The 26,797-nt window shown below is 45.6% G+C and overlaps 1 protein-coding gene across 2 annotated transcripts in view; it reads left to right on the top strand.

The window, feature by feature from the left end:
• BANK1 (B cell scaffold protein with ankyrin repeats 1) overlaps nt 1-26,797 on the top strand; it is a 2,974,928-nt gene that overhangs the window by 2,891,002 nt on the left and 57,129 nt on the right. For both annotated transcript variants that reach the window (XM_069630704.1, XM_069630703.1), the window contains exons 14-15: nt 2,110-2,190; nt 7,109-7,296. In XM_069630704.1, the coding sequence (XP_069486805.1) occupies nt 2,110-2,190; nt 7,109-7,296 (269 nt within the window). The remainder of the gene's footprint in view (nt 1-2,109; nt 2,191-7,108; nt 7,297-26,797) is intronic.

The following is a 26,797-nucleotide window of genomic DNA, read 5'->3' as shown; positions in this document are numbered from 1 at the left end:
TATATGCCTAGATTACTATCCTATTCCGACTCGTCCTCATCACAATATTTACAAAGGAGGTGGATCACACCCCGGAGACAGCAGTCCCTGTTGCTTTAATATGTAACCCTTTTCAGGGCCAATCAGGTTCACCTCCGCAGGTATAAAGGGGATGGATTACCCAGAAACCCCCTGAATATTATCTAAGCCTGCCCAATAATAGAGGGGCACTGCTTCTGTGGTGTGAATGTCCACTGATGCAGTGAATGTCAAAGCAGGCAGTACCAAAAGGGAGAGGAGCTTCGGTAAAGCTGCCTTGAAATTGGGAAGGTATGTTTAGCTGGACATGGAGAACCAATCCGTGTAGAATTGAGCAGGGAGCCATTCATCTTACCATAGGATCATACCAATTCAAACTCCAGAGTGGGGTGGACGGGAATGTGATGAGACCTGCCATAGTCCCATAGAAACAGAAGTGTGGTGACTTGGGCAGCAGCCAACCTGCCTTGATTGGTCTGTGCTCTTATATGAGCCTCTGATGTGCCTAACTGCCTCAAATATGCCCCAGGATACAATATGCTCAATGGAGCATTCGTTTTTAAATCGAAAGATCCAAAGCCATGTGCCCAAATTTGAGAACAACATCAAATATACATATTTATTAAGTGAATTGTATATCCAGGAATGTAAAATCACAAATCATATTGCGTCCCATTGATTTAATTGAGTTTTAACAGATTATACAGAACCATGCACAGTGTCAATTATCACAGAGATCCCCCACATGATTATGATTGGTTATTGATAACGCAATTAATACCCAGAGGTTTCTAAGCGCGGACCCGGGGATCGAACCTGTGTTGCTCCGCGTCGTCTTGTTGCCAAGGCGAGTGCGTTGTCCCTGAGATGTCCTCCCGGTAACATCACCCATGTTGGCTATCTCTCACAAACCATTCATTCTAACATTCATGTGCCGCAGTAAATTGAAGCACCACCCTGCACCACAGATCTCTCACCCAAATGGCTGGACCGAAAGAAGCTCAGAGCCAAATTCGGGGACTTTGACTTCATACCCAAAAGACAATAGCTACTACAGATCTCACCTGGAACTAATCATGTACGAAAGGCAAAGAGGAGTGAACATTTCAAATGTTTTCCTAGGGGAATTCCTCTTGACATCATGCTAGCCCATGTACCTGGAACGGGCACCTTCACACTTCAGGTCTAGTCCGCCCGCCCAGGCACACTCCTTGCCCTTGGCTACAAGCACGTGCACCCCCACAGCCCGAGCTACTACTCTTGTGACTAGAGAGGGAGGAAGTAGGTCTCAATGCCATCCAGGAAGTGCAGTCACAGGCCCCCTTACAACAGAATGCTTCATCAGGTGGCTTCCATCAAGCGAAGCAAACTAAATCTCCCAGAATGCCCTGGCAAGAGAAATGGAAACCTGGACAGGAAATGACACTTCACCATCCTATTGAGCATTGCCGTTGTCTCGTGTGCTGCCATTCATAAAGAAAAGCATGATTCAAGCCTGCCTGCGAACATTGTGCGCTTTATTAATCACACCAAGACTACATCACCCACAATGCAGTAGTTTGGTATATTAAAACCAATTTGGTATATTAAATCTAGCACCAGAAATCATCACCCTGGTAATACTTCAGACATGTCAGTTATATCATAGCTGTCCTTTAAAATCACCTCCGGCGGAATGTTGGAATGCATACACTCTGTCCATTGAAACACATCTTTTGGGGAACAAAATGGTCTGACCGACTTGAATGTCCAACCCCTGGGTCCAGCCTGCATCTCTGGTAGGCCTCTGCACACACCGTCTTGAGGAGAAACCACATGTCCCAACTCAATCTGAGCCCTCTTTTGAAGCGCCTCCACTTTCATGTTGCACTCCACTCATCCGTCTGCTTGGCGACAGGCAAAGGGGCACCAGATTCTAAGGTGTGTTTGCCCATTCCGTAAGAAAGCTTTCTGTGAGGGAGGGTCATTCATTTGGCAGTCTCGAAAGAGGAGGGGCATGTAGACTCAGGATATGCAGGCACCGTCACTTACTGTATCAGTCACCATGGAAATTGACGTACCATGAAAGACTAACTCTTGCCTGTCTTTCAGTGTTCCAGCAGAAGGGCGCCACCAGATCGACCAGATCGCAGTCGGACCCCGGAAAGGATGTGTATGGCACTCGGCATCCAGGTACTGTAGAACATGCAAATCTCTGCACCTGTCTGCACTGATCATTATTATGGTATTTATTCAGCGCGGACCAAGCTTCGAGAAGCAACGGAGTGCTCTACAGAGGTATGCACCAATGCAGATGCATAACAGAGCGCTTTACTGAGGTATACAACAGTACAGATGCATAACGGAGCGCTTTTCAGAGGTAACAACAGACCAGATATACAGCAGTGGCTAGGATACAGAGGGGCACAGCTGTACCGGGTGGCGACGAGGAGAGTGGCGGCCATGATTGACTGACATGGGCATAAATACACATTTGGAAAGGGGTGGAGGACGCACTTAGTTTTAAGTAAATAATACATAAATTCAGTATTAAGTAGTGTGATTTCTGGTGTTCTTGGTAACAATATCCCTGGCTAAAGCGATATGATAAATAGAACAGAACAGAGTAGTTCCTTGAAACTTATCAAGGAAGAACCAAGGCACCTTAATGGGAAAAACTCCCAATGTGTTACAAGCAATTCACAAATATATACTATACAATATTTTCTTACATTAGTACATAAATATTGTATAGTACAAAACAAATGATTCAACAAAGTTCATAAACACAAAATAATGTATTGAATAACATAATTCATCACACTCAAATATGTGTGTTAATTCAAATAAATTAAAGTCTACCTCGACTTCTGTCTAATTTCTAAAACAGCCCTTTCAACAGGCCCGGTTTTTATAACATGCATATTATCAATACATAAGTTGTATATAAAGTAATCAAAAATGTGTAAATAGCTGTTCTGTAGTAAATGAGAATTCCTATTCTCACTATGCATTTTGGGAATCGCTCCCTTCTTCGGGTGATAGGAACTCTCTCCCTTCCTGTAATTCAATATGTGAATAGCCATTAGTATAGGACTTTAATAAGAGTCACTGGGCCTCATTCCGAAGTTGGAGGTAGCACCTCCAAACTCGCATCAGGGTCCGGCACCCACGAATGGGCAATTACCGGGCTATTCCGGCCCAGCCAGACCTGGTAATTACTCTTTCGCGGGTGCCGGGCCCGGTACATCCCCATTCCCATTTGAGCCCCGTAGGGCTCAATGGGAATCGGAAGGTGGTAGCACCGGTACCGTTAATAAAGGTACTGGTGCTACCATCATGTTCTGCTGGCGGGTGCTGGTACACCAGGTCAGACCTGGTGGCTGCAAGGGCACCCGCGAGTAGAACTCCTAGTATGGCGGTACGATAGCAACGGTGCCGGTAGCGATTCCGGCACCGTTGTTGCCTTACGCCATACTTGTACTGAGGCCCTATGTAATGAGACTGAGAAGTACTGACCTGATCATATTTCACTTGTGGTGATACCACTAAATGTACTGTCCGTGATTAACTGTTGGACCTAAAAAATTGGAGCGTTTAGGAGAAGGGAACAAAAAGAAAAATGGAAAAGATGGCATGGAACATTTTTTAAATAACTTGGAAGCCACTCATCATGTCACAATGAACAATCTGATGAAATGAGGAATGTGGAAAGGGTTTGGAAACTCACTGTTTAGGTGTTCTTATTGCCCTTTGGGTAACCAATAATTCAAACTGATTAACGGACCCACAGTGTGTATTAGCTGATCAGTGATATGTGCCGCTGACAGAGTGCTCTGTCAAAAGAAAAAAAAATGTGTGTAATTCTTCAGAGTACTGGAAAATGTTCAGGGCAAATTGCGTCAAAGATCAAGTTCTCCCAATATGGTCTAACTGGGACTCGAAAATCGATCTCAAGCTTACCAAATCCTCTCGAAAGAGGGCTGGAGCGGGACGGAAGGCAGCTAACAAGCAGCCTCCCGTCGTGCAGCAGCCATTTCTGTAAATAGTAGAGTCACGTGATTGCCGTGCGTGGCACACCTCGCCGTGAACCTATGACTGGTAATGGATAACAAAATACTTGGCGCTGTGAGGCGGCAATCCCGAGGTGTCACCATCAATGAATGTCGGGGGTAATGGTGAGACAACACAGTATATACCTCAAACGCTGTGTTGGTGCATTCAAAATAAAAGGTATTAAGATTATCCAATAAAATAAGCTGTCTAGTGTAATCAAAGTACAGTGTGGATTCAGGTATCTATGATTGTGTCAAAAGTATCATAGGTCAATTGTCGTTATAGGTTGTTGTAATTAAGGGCTCATACAGTCTCTCTCATGTATTTGCGAATGACTAAATACATCAGGGACTGAATGAATTTTTATAATAGCTACTCATTTTGTAGAGAAGTAACCAATGCAATACATCATGTTGTGACAAAGTGTCTGTAGGTTGCGAGGTGTCAATTGGGTATAATGAATGCTTCATTTCAACATTCTCTAGTGAAGAAAGCAAATGCCGGGGCGCTGTGGAGCAGCGAACGAAATGGCGGCTTAGTTGAGGAGCTCCATAACAGGCAACATCCTTTGAACAAAATATCCTGAAGCGCTTGTGAAATACTAGAAACTTGGATATCGTGGGGAAGCCACTCGCCTGCGGCACCAGCGGACAGCATTTGGCTCCTTTTGCTGAAGCAGCAGCGGAGATAAAGCGGGTTCTGCAACCCGCAGCCGGTGCCTGACCTAGAGGCCGCCTCTGACATCCGTCAGAGGAGAGCCCGTCCCGACTTGAGGCCGCAGCTGTGGAGGCCGTGAGGGGACGAGCAAGGATGTGCCCCTTCCGACATCCTACCAGAGACAGGCAGCACAGACATCTGGAGCCTGTGCTTAAGGTACCCTCGCTGCCCCAGGCTACTCTTGTCACACCTGGGGGTCCCGACGGCAGGCGCCGCCTGTGCACATAGAACAGAGCACCGGTGAGGGAGCCGTGGATGAGCGGTTCCCCATACAACTCCGGCCCTCCCCCATCCAACACCGGGGCGGCACATAACTGCCCTGAGCCTCCGGGAACACCCCTGGAGCATGGGGCGCTCTCTCTTCCTATGCCCTGTCCGAGGCGGACATCGCCGCTCCTCGGGAAGACTGGACCGAAGCCTGCGCTGCCGGAAAGGCTTTGCTGAGGTTACCTCCGGGGACCACAGGCTGGCTGCCGCATATACAGAAGGCCCTACTCCCCTCCTGAATCGAATGCCCAGTAAGGCATGATTAGAGGGAGATCAAGGAGGAGTGGGGTTGTCCCCTCCCCCCACACTCTGTATCAGACGGCAGGGAAACAAACAATAAAGGCACCCACCTGCAACAAATCACAAGACATGACGGCACTACCGGTAAGCAGCACTGCAATATATTCATCCTGCGGCCCAAAACCACTGGACCCAGAAGAAGGCAAGTGTGGACCTCATAAATACGGAAGTAATTATACCTCCACGCATGGAACATCAAATCAGAGGACCACACGTGCTCTCCTGCCTCCCCACTTGTAAGTAAGACCGCTAAAGTCAAAGGGGTGCCTGTGAAGCAGTGTTAGACACCATTAAGCTATAGAAGGCAGACCCCAGAGGCCTCATACCGCGCGCTGTTGAAGGGCCTGACACAATATAGTGAGAAGCATATACTCACGAAACCCTCTCCCTGGGTGGACAACAACACAGAAAACATCTTTCCCAGTAAAGGGATTTCAAACTGTACGGAGGATCATAACAATATGAATATCATAAGCACTCGACAGCGTCGAATGTGATCATAGCACCAAACGCATACTCCTGCATCGACGAGGCCCACAGAACCCCTGACATCAGAAGACATAGAGCTGACCTACAACTGCAGTCCAGGCCGACAGCGCCCACGGGCGCACTCAACTATCCGACACAAAAATAGAAAATGACAAAGGATGCCGGAAAGAAAAAGGGCCCAATGGAATCTTTTAAAAGTTCACAGACTGCCACCCAGGGGACGATTGACCCACTCCAGGCCAGCAGCTCAGAGGCTTTGGCTGGCAGCACTCGAGAGGACAACTTGCTGACCACCATGCAAAGTGGATTCATGGCGGTTAACGTGAAATTAGACGATATTGTGCCAACCATGGGGTACCTTAAATCCAGCCTGGAGAAGGAGAGAGGGCGTATAAATGAGGCGGAGGACCAGAATCAGCGAAGTGGAGGACAAGGTTGGACAACATGACCAGGACATTGCCGGCTTGAAGATGGAATTTAACAAGGTGAAGGGAAAATGCAAGGACCTCGAATCCCATTCACGAAGAAACAACCTACGTATAGTAAGCATACCAGAGATGGCTTGCAGGGGCCCCATGGAACCGTTTATTGAGACATTGTTTAAAACCCTATTCGTGTCAGCCACCTTCTCTGCCCACTTCCTTGTAGTGCGGGCACACCACACATTAGCCCCTGTGTCGAGGCCGGGTGCCCCACCACGCACCAGTATCGCTAACATGCTTACTTACAGAGACAGAGACCTAATCCTGAAGCTATCAAGTGAACAGGGGACCCTTCGCTACGAAGCAAGCAATACACACATATATCCAGATTTCTCGGCCGGGATACAAGCCCAAAGGAGAACCCATGACCCAGTGAAAAGGCTACTGAGAGCGAGAAATGTCCCATATGCTTCTGTAAACCAATTATTTAAACTAAATATTTGACTACTGTGGTGCACTTATTTGTTTTAAAATGTTGCACTCTGAAATAAAGGCAAGACTTGTATTATTGTATACTTTCAACACACACCTACTTGCTCCTTCTTGGGTGAGGGTACGGGGTCCTGCAGAATGTATACATGACTTAGATGTATAATAAATGCGTCCTCTTTACATCCATATCACTCCCCAATTCTGTATCCCACTTGCCATATACAGTGCTATCTTGCTCATCAGGGCTAAGTCTGAGCTCCATAAATACCCAGAGACTTCCTACGTTAACATCCAAAGTAGGTACACCCTGTGACCGACGCCTCCCGCGCGTTTTCTCTTCTCTCATTTCCTGTCTCCCTCACCTATAGGCCGAGGTCAGAGTGACAGCCAGCAGACGTACGTGGCCCTGGGTCAGCGCCGTTCCCTGCCATCGGGCCAAGAAGAGCTGATCCTGATGCAGGAGAAGGTGAAGCGGGGGCTCATGACCATGGACGAAGCTCTGGAGAAGTTCAAGCGGTGGCAGAACGAGCAGAGCAGCTCGGACCACGTGCAAAAGGTAACGTGTCAATCTCATAACCCAATGCATCTTTGCGAAGGGGTAGGACACGTGCCACAGCATGTCACAGCAGCCATGACACCATTCTCTGACATAGCTGATCTTACATTTACTGTTTTCATACCTTCAAAAACATTACACAATTGAAAAACACCCTTTGTTAAGGAGTCTGGCACGAGACCGTGAGCTCCGCAGTTTCGAGTCCCCTCTAAGCTCTTTCCTATACATTTTTAAATAATTTTAAAAATGACGGTAATATATTTTATAATTTCAAAAACGACAGTAATATACTTTTTAACACACCTCAAGGTCCTTTTTTTCCATCATGTATGATACTATTTAGACACAACCAGAGGCATGGCATGTAGTGACATGTATTGGCACTTGTGACATGTCATGTTAGGCTCCTGGTATTTAGTAACATGCAGTGGCACTTGCCACGTGTCACATTAGGCTCCTGGCATGTAGTAACATGCAGTGGCACGTGCTTTATGCCACGTTTGGCTCAAACCCCTACTGCAGGCGTCTGGCTTCCTCTTCTGTGTGCTTGCACGGGGCTTTTTTCTCCTGCAAACATAAGCAAAACAATTAGGCTACTTACGAGACTAACAGAGCGGCCATTTTAACGACTGTACATGTGATTAATATGATTCGGCAACATGGAGAACCTGAATCTCCGCTTTGTCCAATACTCAGTGAGGCAGTGCATATAACAGGTCTAATCAAATGACAAATGGGACAAATGACTGAACTTAGTTGCCCTGCAGTTGTGAGCCCTATTAAGGATCCAGGAGATGATCTGTCTATCAACTAATCCTCCCATTCCTCCTGCCTTTCTACTGAATTAACCCTCTCGTTCCACTTATGTGGACTGTACAAGAGCCAGATCACTATGTTGGTTCATGAATAACCATCAGTCTAGACCTTGGCTGTTGCTCTTGTTATTGTGTGGAAATCACCAGCAGTAAATTACTGAAGCCATCTTCTTTTCCCAAACTTTAGATTTGTTTACTGATACGTTTATCAAGTCTGCATGCACTTGGGCATTGCTTTTCATTATTAAGTGTATTTCAAGACCTTTATGATTTATAAGGGCTAGAACGGGGATAACGGCTCGGCAGCCCAAGTTATCGGCCCGAGCAAAGTGAGGGCGGAGAACGAGGGCTCTGGCACGTTATCGAACGGGAGATGAAGGCCATTAGCACCCCAGGCTACCAAAGCGGTAACCCAGTGTGCTTAAAAAAGGATTGTCCTTCTGACAACAGGACGCATGTGGCGTCCCGCTGTAGGAAGGAAAATCCTTTTCCAAGATGGCCGCAATGGGAATGAAAGGCTGGATAAGTTCTTTCCAGATTGGTGCAGGTGGAGTCTGCCCACATATTGTGTGAGATATGCAAGAATCCACCTAAACAAACCCTAAAACATCTTCTGGTGGATTGTGAGGGGACCTGGCTGCTGCGAGCAAACATGTTCCACAGATTTGTGGACAGAACTGATGGTATACTTTCAGATATGTTCTGGGATAGACTGATTTCGGGGCATGAAACAGCGCTCATAATAAAAATGTAATTACATAATTGGAATGTATAGGTTTGCATGGGAATTGTTGAAGTTTTTTCTTTTACTTTTTAACTCTTTTTTTGTTCCGACATTAGGAGGGTATTTTAATATTCATCATATATTTTGTCAATTTAAATGAATAATATTTTGTATATATTTGTTTTTTATCCTGTTTGTAAAGGTTATTTTATAACTATATGCAATAAAAAAAACTCTCTTCCCTTTCCATGGCGGCCGTGGGAAGCGAGAGGAAGGTGCGGCTGTGGTAAGTTGGGCCTGGGGGTTAGTAAAGAAAAAACAAAACGGGGACGGAGGGTGGGGAGAAGATGGTGGCAGAGGGTGCCGGCCGTCAGGCGGCTTGGAACGCATGCTTACACCGGCGGCTCAAGCCTGCGTTCCCAGCCACCTGATTGGCTGTCTCCCCCACCCAGGGTGCTAATGGATCATGTGTTTCAAATGTCAGTGACTGTGTTCCAAATTATTTTTGTAGTGGAAGCAACAGTCTGTTCCTTTCCCCAGTGCATTCTGCTCAACTTGTTAAGCATGCTCAGGTGTCATCTTAGTTTGGGCTATTGGGTGGTGCATAAACGCCATTGCATTGGAGTACAGGCAGGGGTGAGATGACATTTGAGAAGGGACATAAAGCCTGTGGGGGAGCGTGGGGGGTTGTTTGGTTATTTACTCAACCATTGGTGGCCCATGCCGATCCCTGTGGCCATTCCCACCCTCTAACTTCCTCTCCCTGCTGAAAACACATCCTCCACAGATCTCTTTGAGCTCGCTCGAACAAAGCAGTATCATCGGACTTTAGCCTGCCAGTGTTTTTTCTAAGCAGTCTACTGTGAGATGATGACTTAATTGCAGTTGTAAATGACTATGGTGTAGTAAAAATGTCTTAACCAAGTGTGCCTTCAGCCACTTGATTTATATCTCTTGCATGCACTGAAATCCTGTTAAAAAGAAGCAGCAAAAGCCAACAGTTTTGGCTTGAGCTATTAGAAAAGCATTTTCCAGGCACTGACATCATTTGTCCAGGTAATCGCTCCATTTTCCAGCTTTTGCAATCTTATGGCCCGGTATTACCATTATATCAGTGACTTGCAAGTGCCTATCCCATGCTTATCCAAAATCCTGTTGGCTTTGACAATGCTTGTTAGATTTGGCTTTTAGGTGGCACTGTAAAAGCTACCTATGAACTGAACCTATTGATATGGCAAATGAAGATAGGCGAGAGATGTTATCCGACGATAAACAGACTTCCTGTGGGTGTTGCCTTTTTACCCACCCATTCATACCCCCATTGGCATGTTAGCCCTTATGCCCATTTCCATCCATAGCTTCAGTTCTTTACACAAAACACATACCCCTGTAATCTCTTTGAGCTAGCTCTGTGCCTTTGAGGGGATTCTATGTTTTTTTCTAAACACAGTTTTGAAAGATAATCACATAATTGAAGCCGTCAACCAACTTCTGGTATAATAAAAATATCTTAACCAAGTTTCCATTGTGAATGTTCTTGTGTTTGTTTCTTGCACTGAATTCCTGTTAAATCCAAGCACTGGCAGAGCCAATAGTTCTGCATTTGTCAAAGGGATTACAGAGACATTTGCCAGGCATTGATATAAATCCAGGTACTAACACCATTTACCAAATTTCAAACTTGGCCAGGAAGTAGCATTTATGAATGCCTGCAAATTGCTACTCCATGCCTACACAAAAGGTAAACAGCTGCTTTGTCAATGCTTGCAATGCAGGGCAGCTGATTATCTCTGATAGAATATGCTTGAATTCCAGTCATCTTTGTGAGGGAGAACACATGTTTTACAAACCCCTTGCTCTTGTCACAGATGTTCAACCCATGTGGCTTTTTGGCAGAGAAAAAGTAATGAGTGCTAATGGTGATGATAGTTACCCTATATATCCTACATGCATTAATGTTTTTCCCCACATTGAATCAGTGACGCAAACACAGTCCTTCTGATGGCAGTGGCTGCAGAAAAATCAGAGGGACAGGCAGTTCTGAATGTTTTTTGTGTATCTGCATATTCTGAGTGTGCATTAAAAAAAGGAATGTGGGCGGGATGGGGGTGTGGCGAAACACTGTGCCGAACGTGCTCCATGTGACCCGCTTAAGCGTATAGGCAATTACGGGCTTGCTATCTGTCCATGCCACCCTCATGACAGCTGCAGTAACTTCTCAACCCCTGCCGCCAGCAATGATGGGACATCACCAATCTTAACACTGACAAGAGCTTAGCCAGCACCGGGACGGCTCTGAACGACTCATGCATCGGACCAAGATGGCGGCAAGTGTTGCGGCTCTGGGCAGGGCATGCTGTCCCGGAAGCAGTCAGCCTTGTGCACAGACTTGAGTGCCCCCAGGTCGGCCCTGATCGGGGGACTGCCACAATGCCCGGGGAGGACTGACACAATTGAACAAAGAGAGCCGCTGTGGCGTTGTGTGGAACATGTTGTGGCCATGATGGGCATTGGCCACGGTCTCTCCCCTCTGGGGCTGCCGAGCGTATCATTGCTCTGCCCTAAAGTGAGACCTGGGAGCCTCTTTTCTCGGTGGTGGGACTCCCCTTCTGGATCATTAAACATCTTGCTCCCCAGCACCTGCATCCGCCATTCCATGCACAGGAAGGGGCACGCCGGCGCCCGGGGGTCAAAACTATATTGGGCACCGAGGGGTGCACTGCTCTTCATGGCGGGGCAGAGGAGACTGGGGCAGACATCTCCCTGAGTTCCCCTGGTGAAAGCCTGATGTGGGCCACCTGATGTCTCGTACAAAGGGTCAGTGCCGACCTTGGCTGATTCATGCTGCAAGTTCCCCAGGCATAGGGGCCTTTTCCTCAGACGCCACACTTACACGTTTTGGTGAGTCGCTTTGTGCACAATGCAAGGTGGGTTCTCCTCCCCTAACGCTAGTACGGATTAGCTCTGAAAGCGATGCCAAAGCGGTGAGACGGTCTTAACAGGTGCTTGGATTGTACCCCATTGCTGTGCAGGAACTCAAAACTGCTACATAAAACACTGAAAAGCAGTAAAAGCAGGGATGCACTGTCTCTAATGCAAATTTGCACCTGGGGAAGTGTGCTCAGCCTATCAGGTGACGGAACAGCAGGCAAGAATACACAATCCCCGTTTGCTGTCCCAGCAACCCCCAGTACAGATCGGCAACAGTAAGCCTCACCCTGTTGCCTCCCTGCCCCCTCCACTTACCTGCGGGACTGGAGCATTATGGTCAGGTCATGGCGCTCAACCCATTAGGCTGCCATAGACATGACATACCATACACATGCCATAGACTTAGTCCCTTTTCCATGTAGTGGCAGGCATCTTTTCTTTCTTCATTTTTCATCGGGAGATCGACTGCACAAGCAGTGCAGATCTCCCGATGAAAAATTCTGAAAGCCATTCGAACCCTGGGGTGCGAATTTACTCCCCCTTTAAGTCTACTCTGATTCAATTATCCTTCTTCCACAGCTTAGGTCTTAAATGCAGGAATGGAAAACTTTACAATCAGGACCCAAGGCCTGAACCTTACCAGTTAAGAGAAGATCAATGTTCAGGAGGCTCCATACAATTGATATTAGTATTGTCATGATCCAAGAAACTCATCTAACCCCATGGGATGAATGTAGATTGAGATGCAGAGCCTTTCGTAAGCAATACTTCTCCTCTGCCGCAACCTGATCATCCTGTCTCCTTTTGTTTGTACCCTATGTGTAATTGTTACACCCTAATGCCTGTGGGCTTTCAGCGCAGTATACAAATAAATAAATAAATAAACCAATCATCAGAGACACTCTATATTAAAAAGGGACTTTTGAAAGACCATAACGGGAAATTCCTCTCTTAAAATGAATTGTGTTTGGCCATCCCATGACGCTGGTTTTCCTCTATTTTCAGAACAATATTCAGCATGAATTCTTCACAGAACTCCTCCCAACCCTTGCAGCCTTTACAGGGGGTGAGCACATATTATAGGAGAAGTCTTCTATCTGGCTTTAGACCCTGATGCGTATATGACACTCCCTGTTAGGAATCACGGCGCTACAATGTCCAATTCCAAAATACCTGCGGAAAGAATTGTGCCGACACGTCCGACGCCCAAAAGGAAATCCTTGGGACTTCGTTTGTCACACTCTCGACGGCACCCTAGGCTGCAACAGCGAGCTTCGTTTCTCGCTCGTTACTGGTTACCCTGGCAACGAGGAGAACGCTTCTGGCGTAGACACGCAGCCGTCACCATGACACGTGACTTGGCACGTGACATACACAGAATAAAGCCAGCCCCCAGACTACGGCACAACGCTTTTGATTGAAGTGTTTTTGGAATCCGCTGCGTATCTTTGGGAACTCTCGTTTTCTGGACCCGTGTTTTTGCCTCTTGCTCTTGATTCCTTCTTGTCCCCTTATCTTGCCTTCCTGCTTACTTCTGTTCCTGTTTCTGGACTGCGCTATTGTTGTTTTTGTCCTGCTCTCTGAACTTTTGCGTGTCCTGCACTTTGCCATACCTGCTCTGCACTTTGGACTGCTTCCTGTTCACGATTTGGTCTTCCAGTGCCTGCACATTGCCCAACCTGCTTTTCCCTGGATTGCCTCTGACTCGTGAATTTGTTTGTTTAGCCTGCACATTGCTGAACCTGTTTTGCATCCCGGACTGTCCTTGCCTTGTGATTCTGTCTGCTTAGCCTGCACGTTGCCGAACCTGCCTTGCTTAATGGACTGCCTCTGCTTTGCGATTTAGTTGTATCCTGCCTGCACGTCCATCCTACGAAGTTGGTCCTTCTGCCATCCCCAGCACCATCCTGTCTGCAGAAGAACATATCCGTCTGGACTCTCTATAGGATCTCCTCGAACTTCACCGCTTGGGATCTCAAGGACTAGAGACTTCCTTGTTTTAGGCGTCCTCGTGCCGTCGGGGTAGTCTTGGACATTGGATATTTGGGGCTTCTAGGCATCCTCGTGCCGTCGGGGTAGAACCTTGGACCTGGATCATCAACTGGGATATTCAATTAACTTCAAAACACCGAATGGTAAGAACCATTTCTACTTTTCTGTTCTAGTACCTGAACACTCCCTTTGCTTAGATTCCTCATTAGTTTCTTGCTTTGTTCTTGTGTTGATTGGCTTAGGAACTCCCAGGCTACTGAGGAAACTTCACTCCCCTTCTGTAAAGTCAATGCTGTGTACCATCGCTCAGGTTGGTGTAGTTAGTATTCTGTTACTTTCAGTTTTACTAAGACCACAACTATACTGATTCTGATATTCTTCTATTGCTCCTAGTTGGTGCAATCGGGTGTGTGTGTCTCCTCTTCTGACTATTTGATCCCTCTGTCTGTAAACCTTACACAGCAGAGGGTTACAATTGTAGGAAGAATTCTTCAGCGACTCTGGAATCTTCTGCTATCAAGCTCCTACCGTCCTTGTTACCTGGTGGGGAGTTCTAACACTCCCGCCGGCAGCCACTGATTTAAAAAAATCTTGTAACCTTAGCCAGAACCCTGCAGGCTCGAGCATCATTGATGTCTGGAGGTTTCTATATGAGAATAAAAGAGAATACATGCACTTCTCGCATTTTCATACAGGCTTTTCTCGAATTGATCTCCTCTTGCCTCATCGGCCTCCCTAATCCCATATGTTTCATGATCAGATATTGTTCCCAGACAGTTTTCTAATCACTCTGTTGTTTCAGTCACACTGAGAATAATAAGAACCCAGCCACTCCCAAAGCGCGAATGGAAGTTATACAAACCGCTTCTTCAGAACCCTACAATATGTAAAGAAATGGTTATGGTTATTGAAAACTATTTCACTGACAAGGATATCAGTGAGACGCCTCTGAGGACCCTGTGGGATGCCGTGAAAGTCATTATAAGGGGTGGACTTATCTGCCCTATTTTAAATCTAGGCAACAAGCCAGGGATCACCTAGAGGCCTAGGTGTGCGAGTGGGAATTAGCTCATGCTCAAACTAGATCACAAAAGTCCTACAGAGAATTGGGACTAGACAAGTTGAGCTTAAAACATTTTTATAACGTGCTTCATGCCTGGGCTATCCTCCTGGCCCTTATCTGCTAAGCATGAACTAATATTAGTATATGCGAAGTACTAAAGCAAATAAGCTATTGTCATACACATTAAGAGTATGAAAAATAGAAGTCATAACACAAGCATAAAAACATAAGTGGATAAAGTACAGTTCACGGATATTGGAAAGCTTTTATGAGAAACTATTGCTGGGAGGTTGGCCACCGGAACACAAGAACCGTATCTTAACTCGTCTGCGCTTTATCAGCTTTTTCAGATGACCCGCGACCGGCTATAGCTAGCCATCATGAAGACGAAATTGAATTAGCGATTAATGCCCCCTTAACTTTGATCCAAATCGATAAGCGATGGGAGAAGCCCCATCAGCATGGATGCTAGTATCTTTTAATAAATCTTGTCATCCAATCTCCCTCCTCTGCATGGACGACAAGATGTATTAGAAGATACTGGCGTCTACGCTGATGGGGGTTCTCCCATCGCTTATCGATCCGGATCAGAACAGATTAATTGCAGCACACATGATAATATTAGACATGCCATTATTATTATAAGGGTCGGACGTAGGTGCAAAATTCCTATGATCTTGTTGGTGCTCAACACTAGCAAGGCCTTTGAAATTGTGGACTGGAGGTTAATTGTATTACCTTGCTCAGGGCTTGTTTTATATCCCCTGAAACCAGAATCCATATTAACGGCCACTATTCACACTACAACTCAAATTCTAGAGGGACTCAGCAGGAATGTCCATTGTCCCATCTATTATTTACCTTAATAATGAAACTAATAGCCAACCAAATCCTGTCTGACCATAAGATCTGAGGTATTCCTATAAACCATATTAAGCATAAGGCAGCCCTATATGCTGACATCTTAATGACAATGGCATAAATACACCCAATCAACACTCTCGGCCCTGAAGACAGAGCTTAGACCATTTGGGAAAGCGTTTGGCTTCCTGAGAAACTTGGGAAAATGAATGGGGCTAAATGTCAAAGCCCTTAGATAGCATGACTAGAATCAAACTAGACTTCCCATTTCGTTGGAGTAATAGTTTAAAACATTATATCAAGCCAACTTCCCTCCTCTCTTCAAAATTCTTGGGTGATGACCTGTTAAAATAAAATGATGAGGTTAATTCTCTCTAAAAGAGGTTATCTGCCAGCCATATTACCCTTTCCTGTTGACTCCATGGAAAAAACATAGTGCACTCGTGTACTGCCACATCAGTAGCCTGATCCGCGGCACCTGCTCTACTCGTGGCACAGAGCAGGTTCGAAGGTCATGAAATACCCACTTGACAGCCGCTGAGACACGCAAGTTACTGCGGCACAAAGGCAGCATTTAAGACATGTCGCCCTGTTTACATAATGATGATGGTCATGAGTCGCCCATGCTGGACAAGAACCTAGTGGGCCAGGCCTCCTCTTTGTGAAGGCAGGTAACACTCTCCGTCCAAGACAGGCCCACAGCAGGCAGCTGTCCTGGGAATCAAGGGAGCACACCCATTCAAAAGGAGTTGCCTCACACAAGGGTGCTGAATCTCTAAAGGCCGGGTGGGATTAGATAATGATAGGCAGGAAGGCTCTGGTCAAGGGAAGGAGGCTTCCACTGTCTTGATTCTCTCTCTCTCTCTCTCTCTCTCTCTCTCTCTCTCTCTCTCTCTCTCTCTCTCTCTCTCTCTCTCTCCCTTTCTCTCTTCCTCCCTCTCTCTCTTTCCTGTCCTCTCAGCTTCCTCTGGAGCAAAGCACTTTGGGTGTGACATCAACAGGGCAACATCCACGCCATTCCAGTGCAGGGATGGGACTACTAAAGCAGGCTAGCTTTAGTCCAATCACCTGAGGACCTTGCCCTTAAAAGAAGGGGTCTTCCACCGCTTCAGCAGACTCACTCAGATGTTCTTGGATCCTTTAATGCCCCAGACTCATTCTGAAGACTGGACTTCGTTTCGGAGTGTTGCGCTCTTCAAAGCCCTCAGTCTGAGGTGAAGAAGGAATCACCCAAAACAGAAATAGGATCTGTCACCTACCACCCCCAGGGCACAGATTCGGGAGTAACCTCTGCTGCAGATCAGGAACTAGCACTCTGCGGCAGAATCTCCTGAGCTGGGAGAGCAGACCTTGAATGAAACCATCCTATCCTCGAGGCCCCCTGAGAGGTCCTCAGAGCAACCGAAGGACCAAACCAGCCAAAGCTCTCTGTTCACCGTACTTGGAACAAGAGCAAAGTAGCCGGCATTGGTTGCTGCGCTCCCCACCACATCGAACATTACTAACACCTTTGACCAGCTTGACACTGCATCGTGTTCCAGCCAAAGCTCATGACCTGGTTGGCCTGAAGCGACTGCTCAACACTGGAATCCAAACAGAATCTCTGGAGAGTCACACGCTGACTCTAATCAGGAGTTACAACCATGGCTCAGCACAGCTAGCCCTTGGAATTGCCGCCTCATCGATTGCATATCAATGAACTCAAGTTCACCACTTCGACGACTGTCGCCAGCCAACTCAAACAGCTGAAGTGTCACTCATTGACCCCTCCCAGTGGCTAAAGCCTGACTTGCCCTGGCCAACTAAAAAGCATTCCAGGGACCACCCTTCTACCGCACAGGGCACCCACATTCACCTCTATTTGATGCCCACTTGCTGCAAGGGCCTCCACGATCCTAAGTGCCTGAACTGAACCTTATCAGCTGACACCTTCTTACGAGCCCGTGTAATACCGCGTCAGCCCACCAAGAACTGTATCCAGGTACTGTTGACTCTGAACTGCCCGCTCAGTCCACTTAGACCCTAGAGACTGTATAGTTCATGATCGCCCACTGTTTTCTCCAAGATATCCTATTTGTGGTCAATACTTTACCTACCACCACTGGAAATAAGCTCAGAGTGCTACTTTCCCCAGTCGGTCACACCTTCTCGGTTCTTCCTTTGAGGTGGGTTTTAATCCTTCTATGTGCAGACGATGCATTTAATTAAAGTGTTTTTATTTTCATAGAACCTTGATTTGACATTTCCTTTATTTTGGACTGTGATTGTGTTGTTTGGGTCACTACTGGTTCACCTTCACACCCCTCTTAAGAGCAGAGCCTTCCTTCTGCCCACGTTGTGACAATAGGCAAAGGAGATATATCTCTTAACTGTCCCTGATTTACCTTTATGATTGCATTGTGTTTTGGTTTGTAGAAGTGTGATTGCTGACTGCGACATTTCTACTCATTCTCAACTTGTACAACTGCAGAGCAGAATCCATTGTCACATCCCTGACTACTCTGCCACACACTAGCCCTCCCAGTCATAAATTCAGGGTCTCCTGTACAGACGCTTCACAAAAAAGATGATGAGATTTGTATGGGCTTGTCGCAAGTTGTGGCTCAGTAGACAAGTCCTTCATTCTAATAAATATAACGGAGGTCAGGGTGTTCCCATCCTCTGGAATTATATTATGGTAGCCAACATATCACGAGTGCTGAGCTGGTGTAATGAACCCTTTAATGCTCACTGGGTGAATATTGAGCAATCTGCCACCAAAGAACCTCTTCACGCCGTACCCTTCCTCAATGGTATGTACAGGAATAACATCAGGACTCTTCTTCCTTCCACAATGGTATTGCTCTTATACTGGTACAAGGGCATTAGGTTATGGAATGTACCAGGTGGTACAGAGACTCCTCTCCCCAGTCTTCAGAAACCCAAGCTTCTCGCCTGGCCTATCTGGGAGGGATTTCAAGGAATGGCAAATAGGGGGATTTACCCACCAGGCTTAACTATATAATTGGGGTTACCCGTTCGCCTTTGAACAATGCAAAAACACCTTGAATATTACCTAGGCAGAGCGTTTCGGATATTGACAGCTTAGACAATGGATTGCAAATCCTGTGATTCGCAGGACTGGGATACACTCTCTCAACGCATTAGAGTTTATAATGAAGGAGGGATGCCCAAAAAAGAAAATCTCTAAACTATGTTAACTCTTCGATAGAACTGAACCTGCCATAGGGCTCCCTCAGTTTATTTATTTATTTTATTTTTGCATTTATTTCAGCGCACAGAACCCAGAGGCATTTAGGCGCTAGATACAGAAAGTGCATAGTACATTTAGAGAAGTGCAAGAACATGCATAGTTGTGACAGGCAGAATTGGTGAGTGTAAACAGCCTGGCAAGCCTCACCTCATGGTACGGGGGGCTACATCAGGCATGCAGACAAGCATATGAGACAAGCTAGGTGTGTGTATATAGCCTGGCAAGCCTCACCTCATGATACGGGTTGCTACATCAGTATAATGTAGATAATATAGTGGGAAAAGGACTTGCACTGACCTCTCGCTGACAAGTCCTGGAGAGAATCTAGACCAGGACTGCTACCTCCTCTCACTGCGTGATGAAGTAAGAGAATGTTTATAAAATCCTATTTAGATGGTATATGCATCCAGCGCTTCTCCGCAGGATCAACCCGTCTATTTCCTCCCAATGCTGGCGGAACTGTGGGCAGAGCTGCGATTTTTTTTACACCTTTGGTGGACATTGGGGAAAGCCCAAATATTTTAGAAAGAGGTGCTGGCCCTAAACAAAGAGGTTACAGGAGCATTGCAACCAATGGATTTTCTGGTGATCTTATTAAGCGAGACAGTCAAAGCTGTTTAGCCATTGAAAGGATCCATAGCATTGTTGTTCAGTCACCTACTACTGGCTGCCTGAATAACCCTTGAGAAAGGCTGGAAACAGCAGACAGACCACGGATCAACATTTGCTGGTACAAGATTTGGGATATAGCCTCTGCAGAAAAGATCTGTGGTGACTCACTGGGCCGCCTTTCCAAATACACCAACGTTTGGCTTCTCCTCCAACACTTTTGTCAGAGGTTCCCTTTTGGTTCTTTTAAACCAAAAGTGCTCAAAAACTTCATTGATCTAAATTCAATGAATCAACCAAGCAATCCTTTATTTTGGCTCATAGCCATAAAAGTTGAGAAATACATACAGAACAAGGGTTTAAATAACAATGTCAGTCGTTTAGCAGCTAGGATAAAGTTCAAAAAGTGGACGTTAAGATTATCATAATGTTCATATTTGATATGTTTAATAACCGTTCATATTACACTAGCGATATCGACAATGCAGACATTGCCATCAAATGTGTACAGGAAATTAGATAAATAGTTAAGGCAGTGGTGTCAATCAGTTTCTTTCTTAAAGTCCAAAAACTTTTCCACAGCACAGACAAAGCATCATCTTTAGGATTTGTACAGATATTTAAAGGATAAGCAGTATTGCGGATATTCTCTTCATTACATCTAAATCTCAAATATGATCTTCTCAGGTTCGCATGTAGGGGTGCAAAGGATAAAGACATTAATTTTTGTTTCTCTTTGATACTTACAGTGTGGACAATAGTCCATTTGGAACAAAAGAAGGTCGACAATGCACAACACATCGGGGTTGTTCATAAAGAAACAGCGTTATTTGAAAGTCCTGGCATGTGGACTGTACATATACAGAAAGCGGAGAACATTCCCAATGACGTGGGGATGGCATTCCCGGCACAATATCTTAAGCCAAAGAAAGCGCACAAAAGTCTTTAAAAGATGTAAACATGTCGTAAATTCCGAATACACTTTTCTGCCCCATGGGACATTTCAAGATTTCAGCAGCAGTTGTCACAATTCATTCATCTGATATTTAGGAACTGTATAATATATCACTCTGTTAATATCTTTAGAATCTGTGTGTCTTGTCCATTGAGGGCTTTAAAGACAATGTGACACCTAATAACCTACTACTTTTCCTACGACTCCATAACTTATGTGATGATAAGGATATACTAGATGTATTGACAATGATGTGCCCTGTGTAAGAATTACTTCTCTTTATATTGACCGTTTATTGGCTCCTGTTAGCTTTTCCTTATTATTTTCAGCATTTACAAAGAACTTTACCCCTGATGAAGAGATTGTAATCTCAAAACACAATGAGTTTTATATTAAATAGCTTAAATACCCGGCGTTCCCCGAGATTTCATTGTCTCATAGTTACATTTGTTAGAAATACCTCAGGGTAGCTTTACGCTTTTTGGAAAGGCTCCAAAAGAAAGGTGACAAAGAAATTCACAACATTTTTTGATTAACACCACTAGAACAACATGGAGGTTTCTGCACAGCATGATGGGTGACATGATGCCGACGGTGCCAACAACTATGGACCTAAAGTTTAATATTACCAAAGTACATGTTCATTGTAAGGCATGTTTATAAACAACATTTTTTATTTTTCCAATTTGAGCAAACATATACAACTGATTTGGGGAACCCACTCTAGAACAAGTGACATATAACTGCCCGGGGAGAAACATGGAGATTCCAAGTTGGTGCCATTGCATTTAACTGACTGGCCCTTGCCTTGTTGATCAAGATACCGAATGCCAGCCTGACCGGGAACTGTAGGTGCTTGAAACTGAACGGCAAGTCTATCGGAATGAGTGGAATGTGGGAGATGAATATGAATACATCTTCTCCTTTCACCTTCCCGTTCAACACTGTCGCTTCAATTACATTGGCCAACAATGTTTTAATGCACAGCCTCATTAATGGCTTGGCACGCGAAGAACGATGGTCTGGAGGGTTGCCCAGAGCAATGCCACAGGTTAAGATTAATTCTAAACCTTCCAGCCATCACCTCTTTTGTTTTGCTTTAGTCACCCCAAGTGGGATGGGTATGCCCAGACGTGGGCCCTGTGCCTGCTGGGCCTAGAGACCCAAGCTACCCATCACTGATGAGGCCCAGCAAGGCTGAAACATGTTTGGGGATGCTTGTGGTTTCATGCAGAAGGGATGTGACCTAGCAGTTCGGGCTGGACTTCCCCTTTGGGTGTGGGACTAAGCCTGATTTGCATATGGTCTTTCCCCTTGCTGTAATGGCTTGGCAGGTGAAGAAAGATGGTCTGGAGGGTTGCACAGAGCAATGCCAGAGGTTAAGATTGATTCTAAACCTTTCCGGCCATTACCTCTTTTGGTTTGCTTCAGCCTTGTGCCATTACACAGCCTAGGTGGGTCAGGATTTCCAAGCAGCATGATGGGTGATCCAACATTCAGTCCAAGGTGATGTGATGGCATTCCCAGGGGTCAAGAAAGTTGAGGATTTCTGTTGGATAGTTTATGGCGTTGTCGGCATCCACCACTGTATCGATTGAGTTGCACTCGGTAACTGTTCCCGGAAGCATATCCTGAATCTGATTATTAATAGCAACAATTTGGAAACTTCTGGAATGCTACCTGCCTTCACCTTCGCCTCTCAGGTCCATTCGCCTCCCATATGCCTCGCCGTCATGCCCATATGCCTCCCATTCGCCAATGCTTTGCCAAGCCACAAACCCACAAACAATTTTTGACTTTTAGATATATATTGATCACATCTGTTTGTGACAACTAAAGTGTATTCGGAATGTATTCATGAATATTATATCACTCACTATACATTTCACATGTATTTCTTTGAGATGGCATATTCTTATCTTTTAAATCATTTTTTGGCTTTCTTTGGCTTAAGATATTGTGCAGGGGATGCGAGATCCCACATCATTGGGAACTTCCTCTGCTTTCAAATAGTCCATTTGTGTCAGGCCCTATAGGAAAGGGTGTATACCTATTGGTAGTATGCCACATCTGAATTTAAAAAAAGCCAAGTGCGTTTTATGTTCGGTTTAATCAAATCCAGATATTTTTTTATCCTAATATTTTACAATCCCAGTAATTGGTCATTGGAGAGGACTTTGTAGTGTTATTTAGTAAATGGTCCAGTTATTTGTATCTGAATGATCTAGTTTTCAGGCAGCATGGATGTGTTACCATATTACTACATTTTCTGAAAGCATTCGATGTTCATGGGACAAAGGCCATGGCTATATTGTCATCTACTGTTTATTGGACTGAGTAGACGTTGCTTCCTGGGCGTGACACCTCATAAATGTCCCTATTCCAGGCAACTCTATGAAGTATTGTACCAAGACATGATACACTAAAATGAATGCTGCGGATACCCTGTTTATTACCAATTGTTTTGTTAATTAACAATTCTTTTAACGAAAAATGATAAATACATATTTTTTAAAGAAGGAATGCACACCAACTCGAATTTTGAAGTATATCTTAAACTGCACTTAAAATTCTCACCTACTGAAATCTGGCGGAAGTAGAACCACGATAAAAGACCAAAATAGCCACTTACACCACAAAACCAAAGAGGGAGAAGCAGCAGCAATGCCATTTGACAGATTCTGCTTTGGTGGGGAGCAGCACTGCACAGCACAGCAAACATAGCACCCAGCACCAGAGAAGTAGGCCCAAACTGTTTATCCATGATTTGAGTGACAAGGTGGTACTCTGCAAGTACTGGCTGGACCTACTAACCAAATGCTCAATCTTGGGGTTTGATGAAATGACTTTGCCCCACAGGAGGGCTGGTATAATAAGTGGACAAATCACCTACTCAGTTCTCACATTTCTACAAAACAAGAGTGATCCTAATCATAAAGGTGAAACGGGCACAGGTGAAAGATATAAATCTTTCGTCTTTTGTGGTAACGTGGGCCAAGAGCAGGCCTGAGGGGTGTGGGAGTGAGCCAGTTGCAACCCAAACTGCAATGTTGAACAGTACAAATAAAAGGAATGCCCAATCAAGGTTCTATAAATATATATATATATATATATATATACTTTAATTAAACACAGCATATGCAAAAATGACTAAATAGAACAGCACTACAAAATCCAACCCTGTGGAAAGAACAGAGAATATGCATGAGATAGAAGGATGCAGCACTCTGTCATGGAATATGGGTGAAAGGCAGTCAATAACCGCAATGTTTGTAAAAGGATATGTCTTGTGCGAGGAAAAGTATCCGAAGTTACCTAACCATTCTCTGGGACCCAAGATGGACCAGCCGGGCAGGTAGGAGTCAATAATACTTCATAGCTGTTGTTGGCGGTTCAACAGTGTCAAACCAGGCCTCTTGGCACTGTGCGAGCAGGTTGATACAGGCTTGAATGCAGCAGTTTCAGTGTTCCAGACGGAGAGCAAGCGTCAAGTTGAGATCAAGCTGAAGTTCATCATTGTTTAAAGCAGCATTAGACGAATGCAGACCGTGAGGATTATCAGGATCAGTTTGGCAGTCGATGGCTGGATCAACGGCGAAGATGCAGGTGACTGTATGCGTAGTTGGAGACCAGGTGTTTCGATGCAGCGTTCTAGGGGTTGTGGTTCCATGAAGCCACCACCGCCAGTTCAACGGTCGACTGGATTGGCAATAATGATGCTGGTGGTTCAGAATATAGCTCGAAGGTGGCAGTTGCAACAATGACCTTCTAGATTAAGCTGAGACCGCCATATGCTTAGCTTTGGGCAGCACAGTGGTTCAAAGGAAAGAGTGATTCAAAGGTCACCAGCGGGTCCTGTTGGTTTGAACAGGGTCAAATGGCATTCGGAGACAGCTCAAAGTGGTTAAATGGCAAGACACTGGGATCCTAGCTGTACTGGCCCCATGGATAGGTCCCTATTATCATTCTCTCAAACATAGGGGAAGCTGGCAAACACCTGCAGGGATTTTTCACTACCAGTAAGGACCTAGGTACCGGTGTAGGAGGCAGAGAAGCAGGTCTTGTTCCTAGAACAGGCCATGCCCAAAGTGCCTTTGGGATGGTTAAGGAGCAGAGCTTGTCTCTGCCTTGGCACACCTGCCTTCACCCCACAACTGGAAGGCTCTGAAAAGATTGCTCTCCCAGCATGGCCCAAATGAATTCTTCTTGAAGTCTTGAAGTCCAAAGATTAATCAAAGAAGCAGTAGGAGATCCCCTCTTTTATGGGCAAAAGTCCACAGGTGATTTGACAAAAGCAAGCCTTCTTTAAGGGGGTCCAATCCCTGTTCTTCTGACAAGCAGTCTTTGCCTTCTTGCATCATACCCAAAATTCTTTGAGCTAAAGAAAGTGGAAGAGACAGGATGGAAGGAGATGTACAGATAGAAATAAGATGGTGGAACCCTTGGCCACTTATTCTGAGCTCCCTCTGGCTATACTAATTATGCCCCCTTCTTAGACGCATTACATCAAAGGCCCTTTGTTATGCAGTCCCTTGGTGTAAGGTTACTCCTTTTGTATAGGGTGTGCACTTTGATTCCTGTTTCGCATAACAGCTCCTTCTGAGGGGCTGCCTTGCTGGAGAGAGGTATTAGCTGACCTCACAAAGGATCAAAAGGGAGGCACTGACATTCGGTAGCCTGTCCTGCTGGCTGGCAGGGAGAGGCTGACTAGAATGCACTCAACCCTTCCACAGAAGGTCTGGGCTCACTGTGCTGGCATGTGCATGATTCAATCAGATGTGGCTGCAATAATTATGGAAACCCTCCAACACCTACGACACAGGCTATGGCTTATATGGGGGAGTTTATCATAATGATATAGAATTTGAAGGTGTAAACGTAAATGCCACCTCTGCACTGCAGTTACATGCCTGGCACATTAACTGACCAACAGGGTACTTTGGACCTCTGAACCTTCTCTGTGCCTCTGGAGAGCAGGAGGTGCATATCAGGAACCTGATACAGCAGGCCGTTCATGTATGTTATGCTTTTGGTATAGAGCTTAATAAAAGCGCGGTCTGAAAAGCAGGCCATCCTTTCAGAGATGGTATTACCTGCATCATTGAATTAATAAAAATCAAAAAAGCCAGGACTTCTGCAACCCTTGCCAGTTGTCAATTCCTCACATGGAGACATCCAGGATGACCGTAAATCCAAAATAGAAATCGATCTGACTAGACCTCACCTGCTGAAGCTGCAAACTGTGTTGGATGTGGCACATCCGCAGGACAAGATCATTCCAGGGCAGTATAGCACTTGCCAGTGGAATCACCCTGATCTGTGCATCCAAGGGACTCGGAAGCACCGGCACTATTGTTAACGGTGCCAGCGCTTCCGTGAAAGGGTCTGCCTACCATGGCTGCTGCACCCGGCAGGGTCACACCTGTTGGGCGCAGCGGCCACGGCAGGCAGACACGTAGTTTGCCTGTCCAGAAACAAGGGTGCCAGTGGGCTTACCCTTGTTTCCGGACCGGCAAACTTGTAATGAGGCCCCATTTCTTTTTGAGGTCCGAGGTCTTACCCTACCCCATGACATCTCTAGGCTGGAGGTCATGTCATGGGGTGGGGGAGATCTAGGACTCCAAAAAGAAATAGTTTCTTTTTGAAGTCACTCTGCCTTCATAAAGAAATTGTTTCCATTATGGTGCGGTCCTTAACGGAAATAATTTCTTTATGAAGTCAGAGTGTCTTAAAAAAGAAACTATTTCTTTTTGAAGTAATAGGGCGCCATTTAACCCCATGACGTGTGCATTTGTGGGTGTATGGTGAAAGGGTGCACACTTAAATGTATAAGTGGCTGCCTGTGTGTGCCTGAACTATGAAAGGGTGCACACTTAAATGTATGGGTGACTGGCTGGGCGTGGGTGAGTGTATGGTGAAATGGTGCACACTTAAATTGGGTGACTGCCTGGGTGTGCCAGTATGGGAAAGGCTACACACTTAAATGTATGGGTGGCTGCCTGGGTGTGCCTATATGGTGAAAGGGTACACACCTAAATGTATGGGTGGCTGGGTGTGCGTGTGTGAGTGTATGGTGAAATGGTGCACACTTAAATGTATGGGTGACTGCATGGGTGTGCCTGTATGGTGAAAGGGTGCACACTTAAATTGGGTGACTGCCTGGGTGTGCCAGTATGGGAAAGGCTACACACTTAAATGTATGGGTGGCTGCCTGGGTGTGCCTGTATGGTGAAAGGGTACACACTTAAATGTATGGGTGGCTGGGTGTGCGTGTGTGTGTGTGTGTATGTTGAATTGT

The sequence above is a fragment of the Ambystoma mexicanum genome, chromosome 6q (assembly GCF_040938575.1).
Source record: "Ambystoma mexicanum isolate Mex_15411 chromosome 6q, UKY_AmexF1_1, whole genome shotgun sequence".
Lineage (NCBI taxonomy): Eukaryota > Metazoa > Chordata > Amphibia > Caudata > Ambystomatidae > Ambystoma > Ambystoma mexicanum.
Note: the sequence above shows the minus strand (reverse complement) of the source record. Positions and strands in the feature narration are given on the sequence as shown.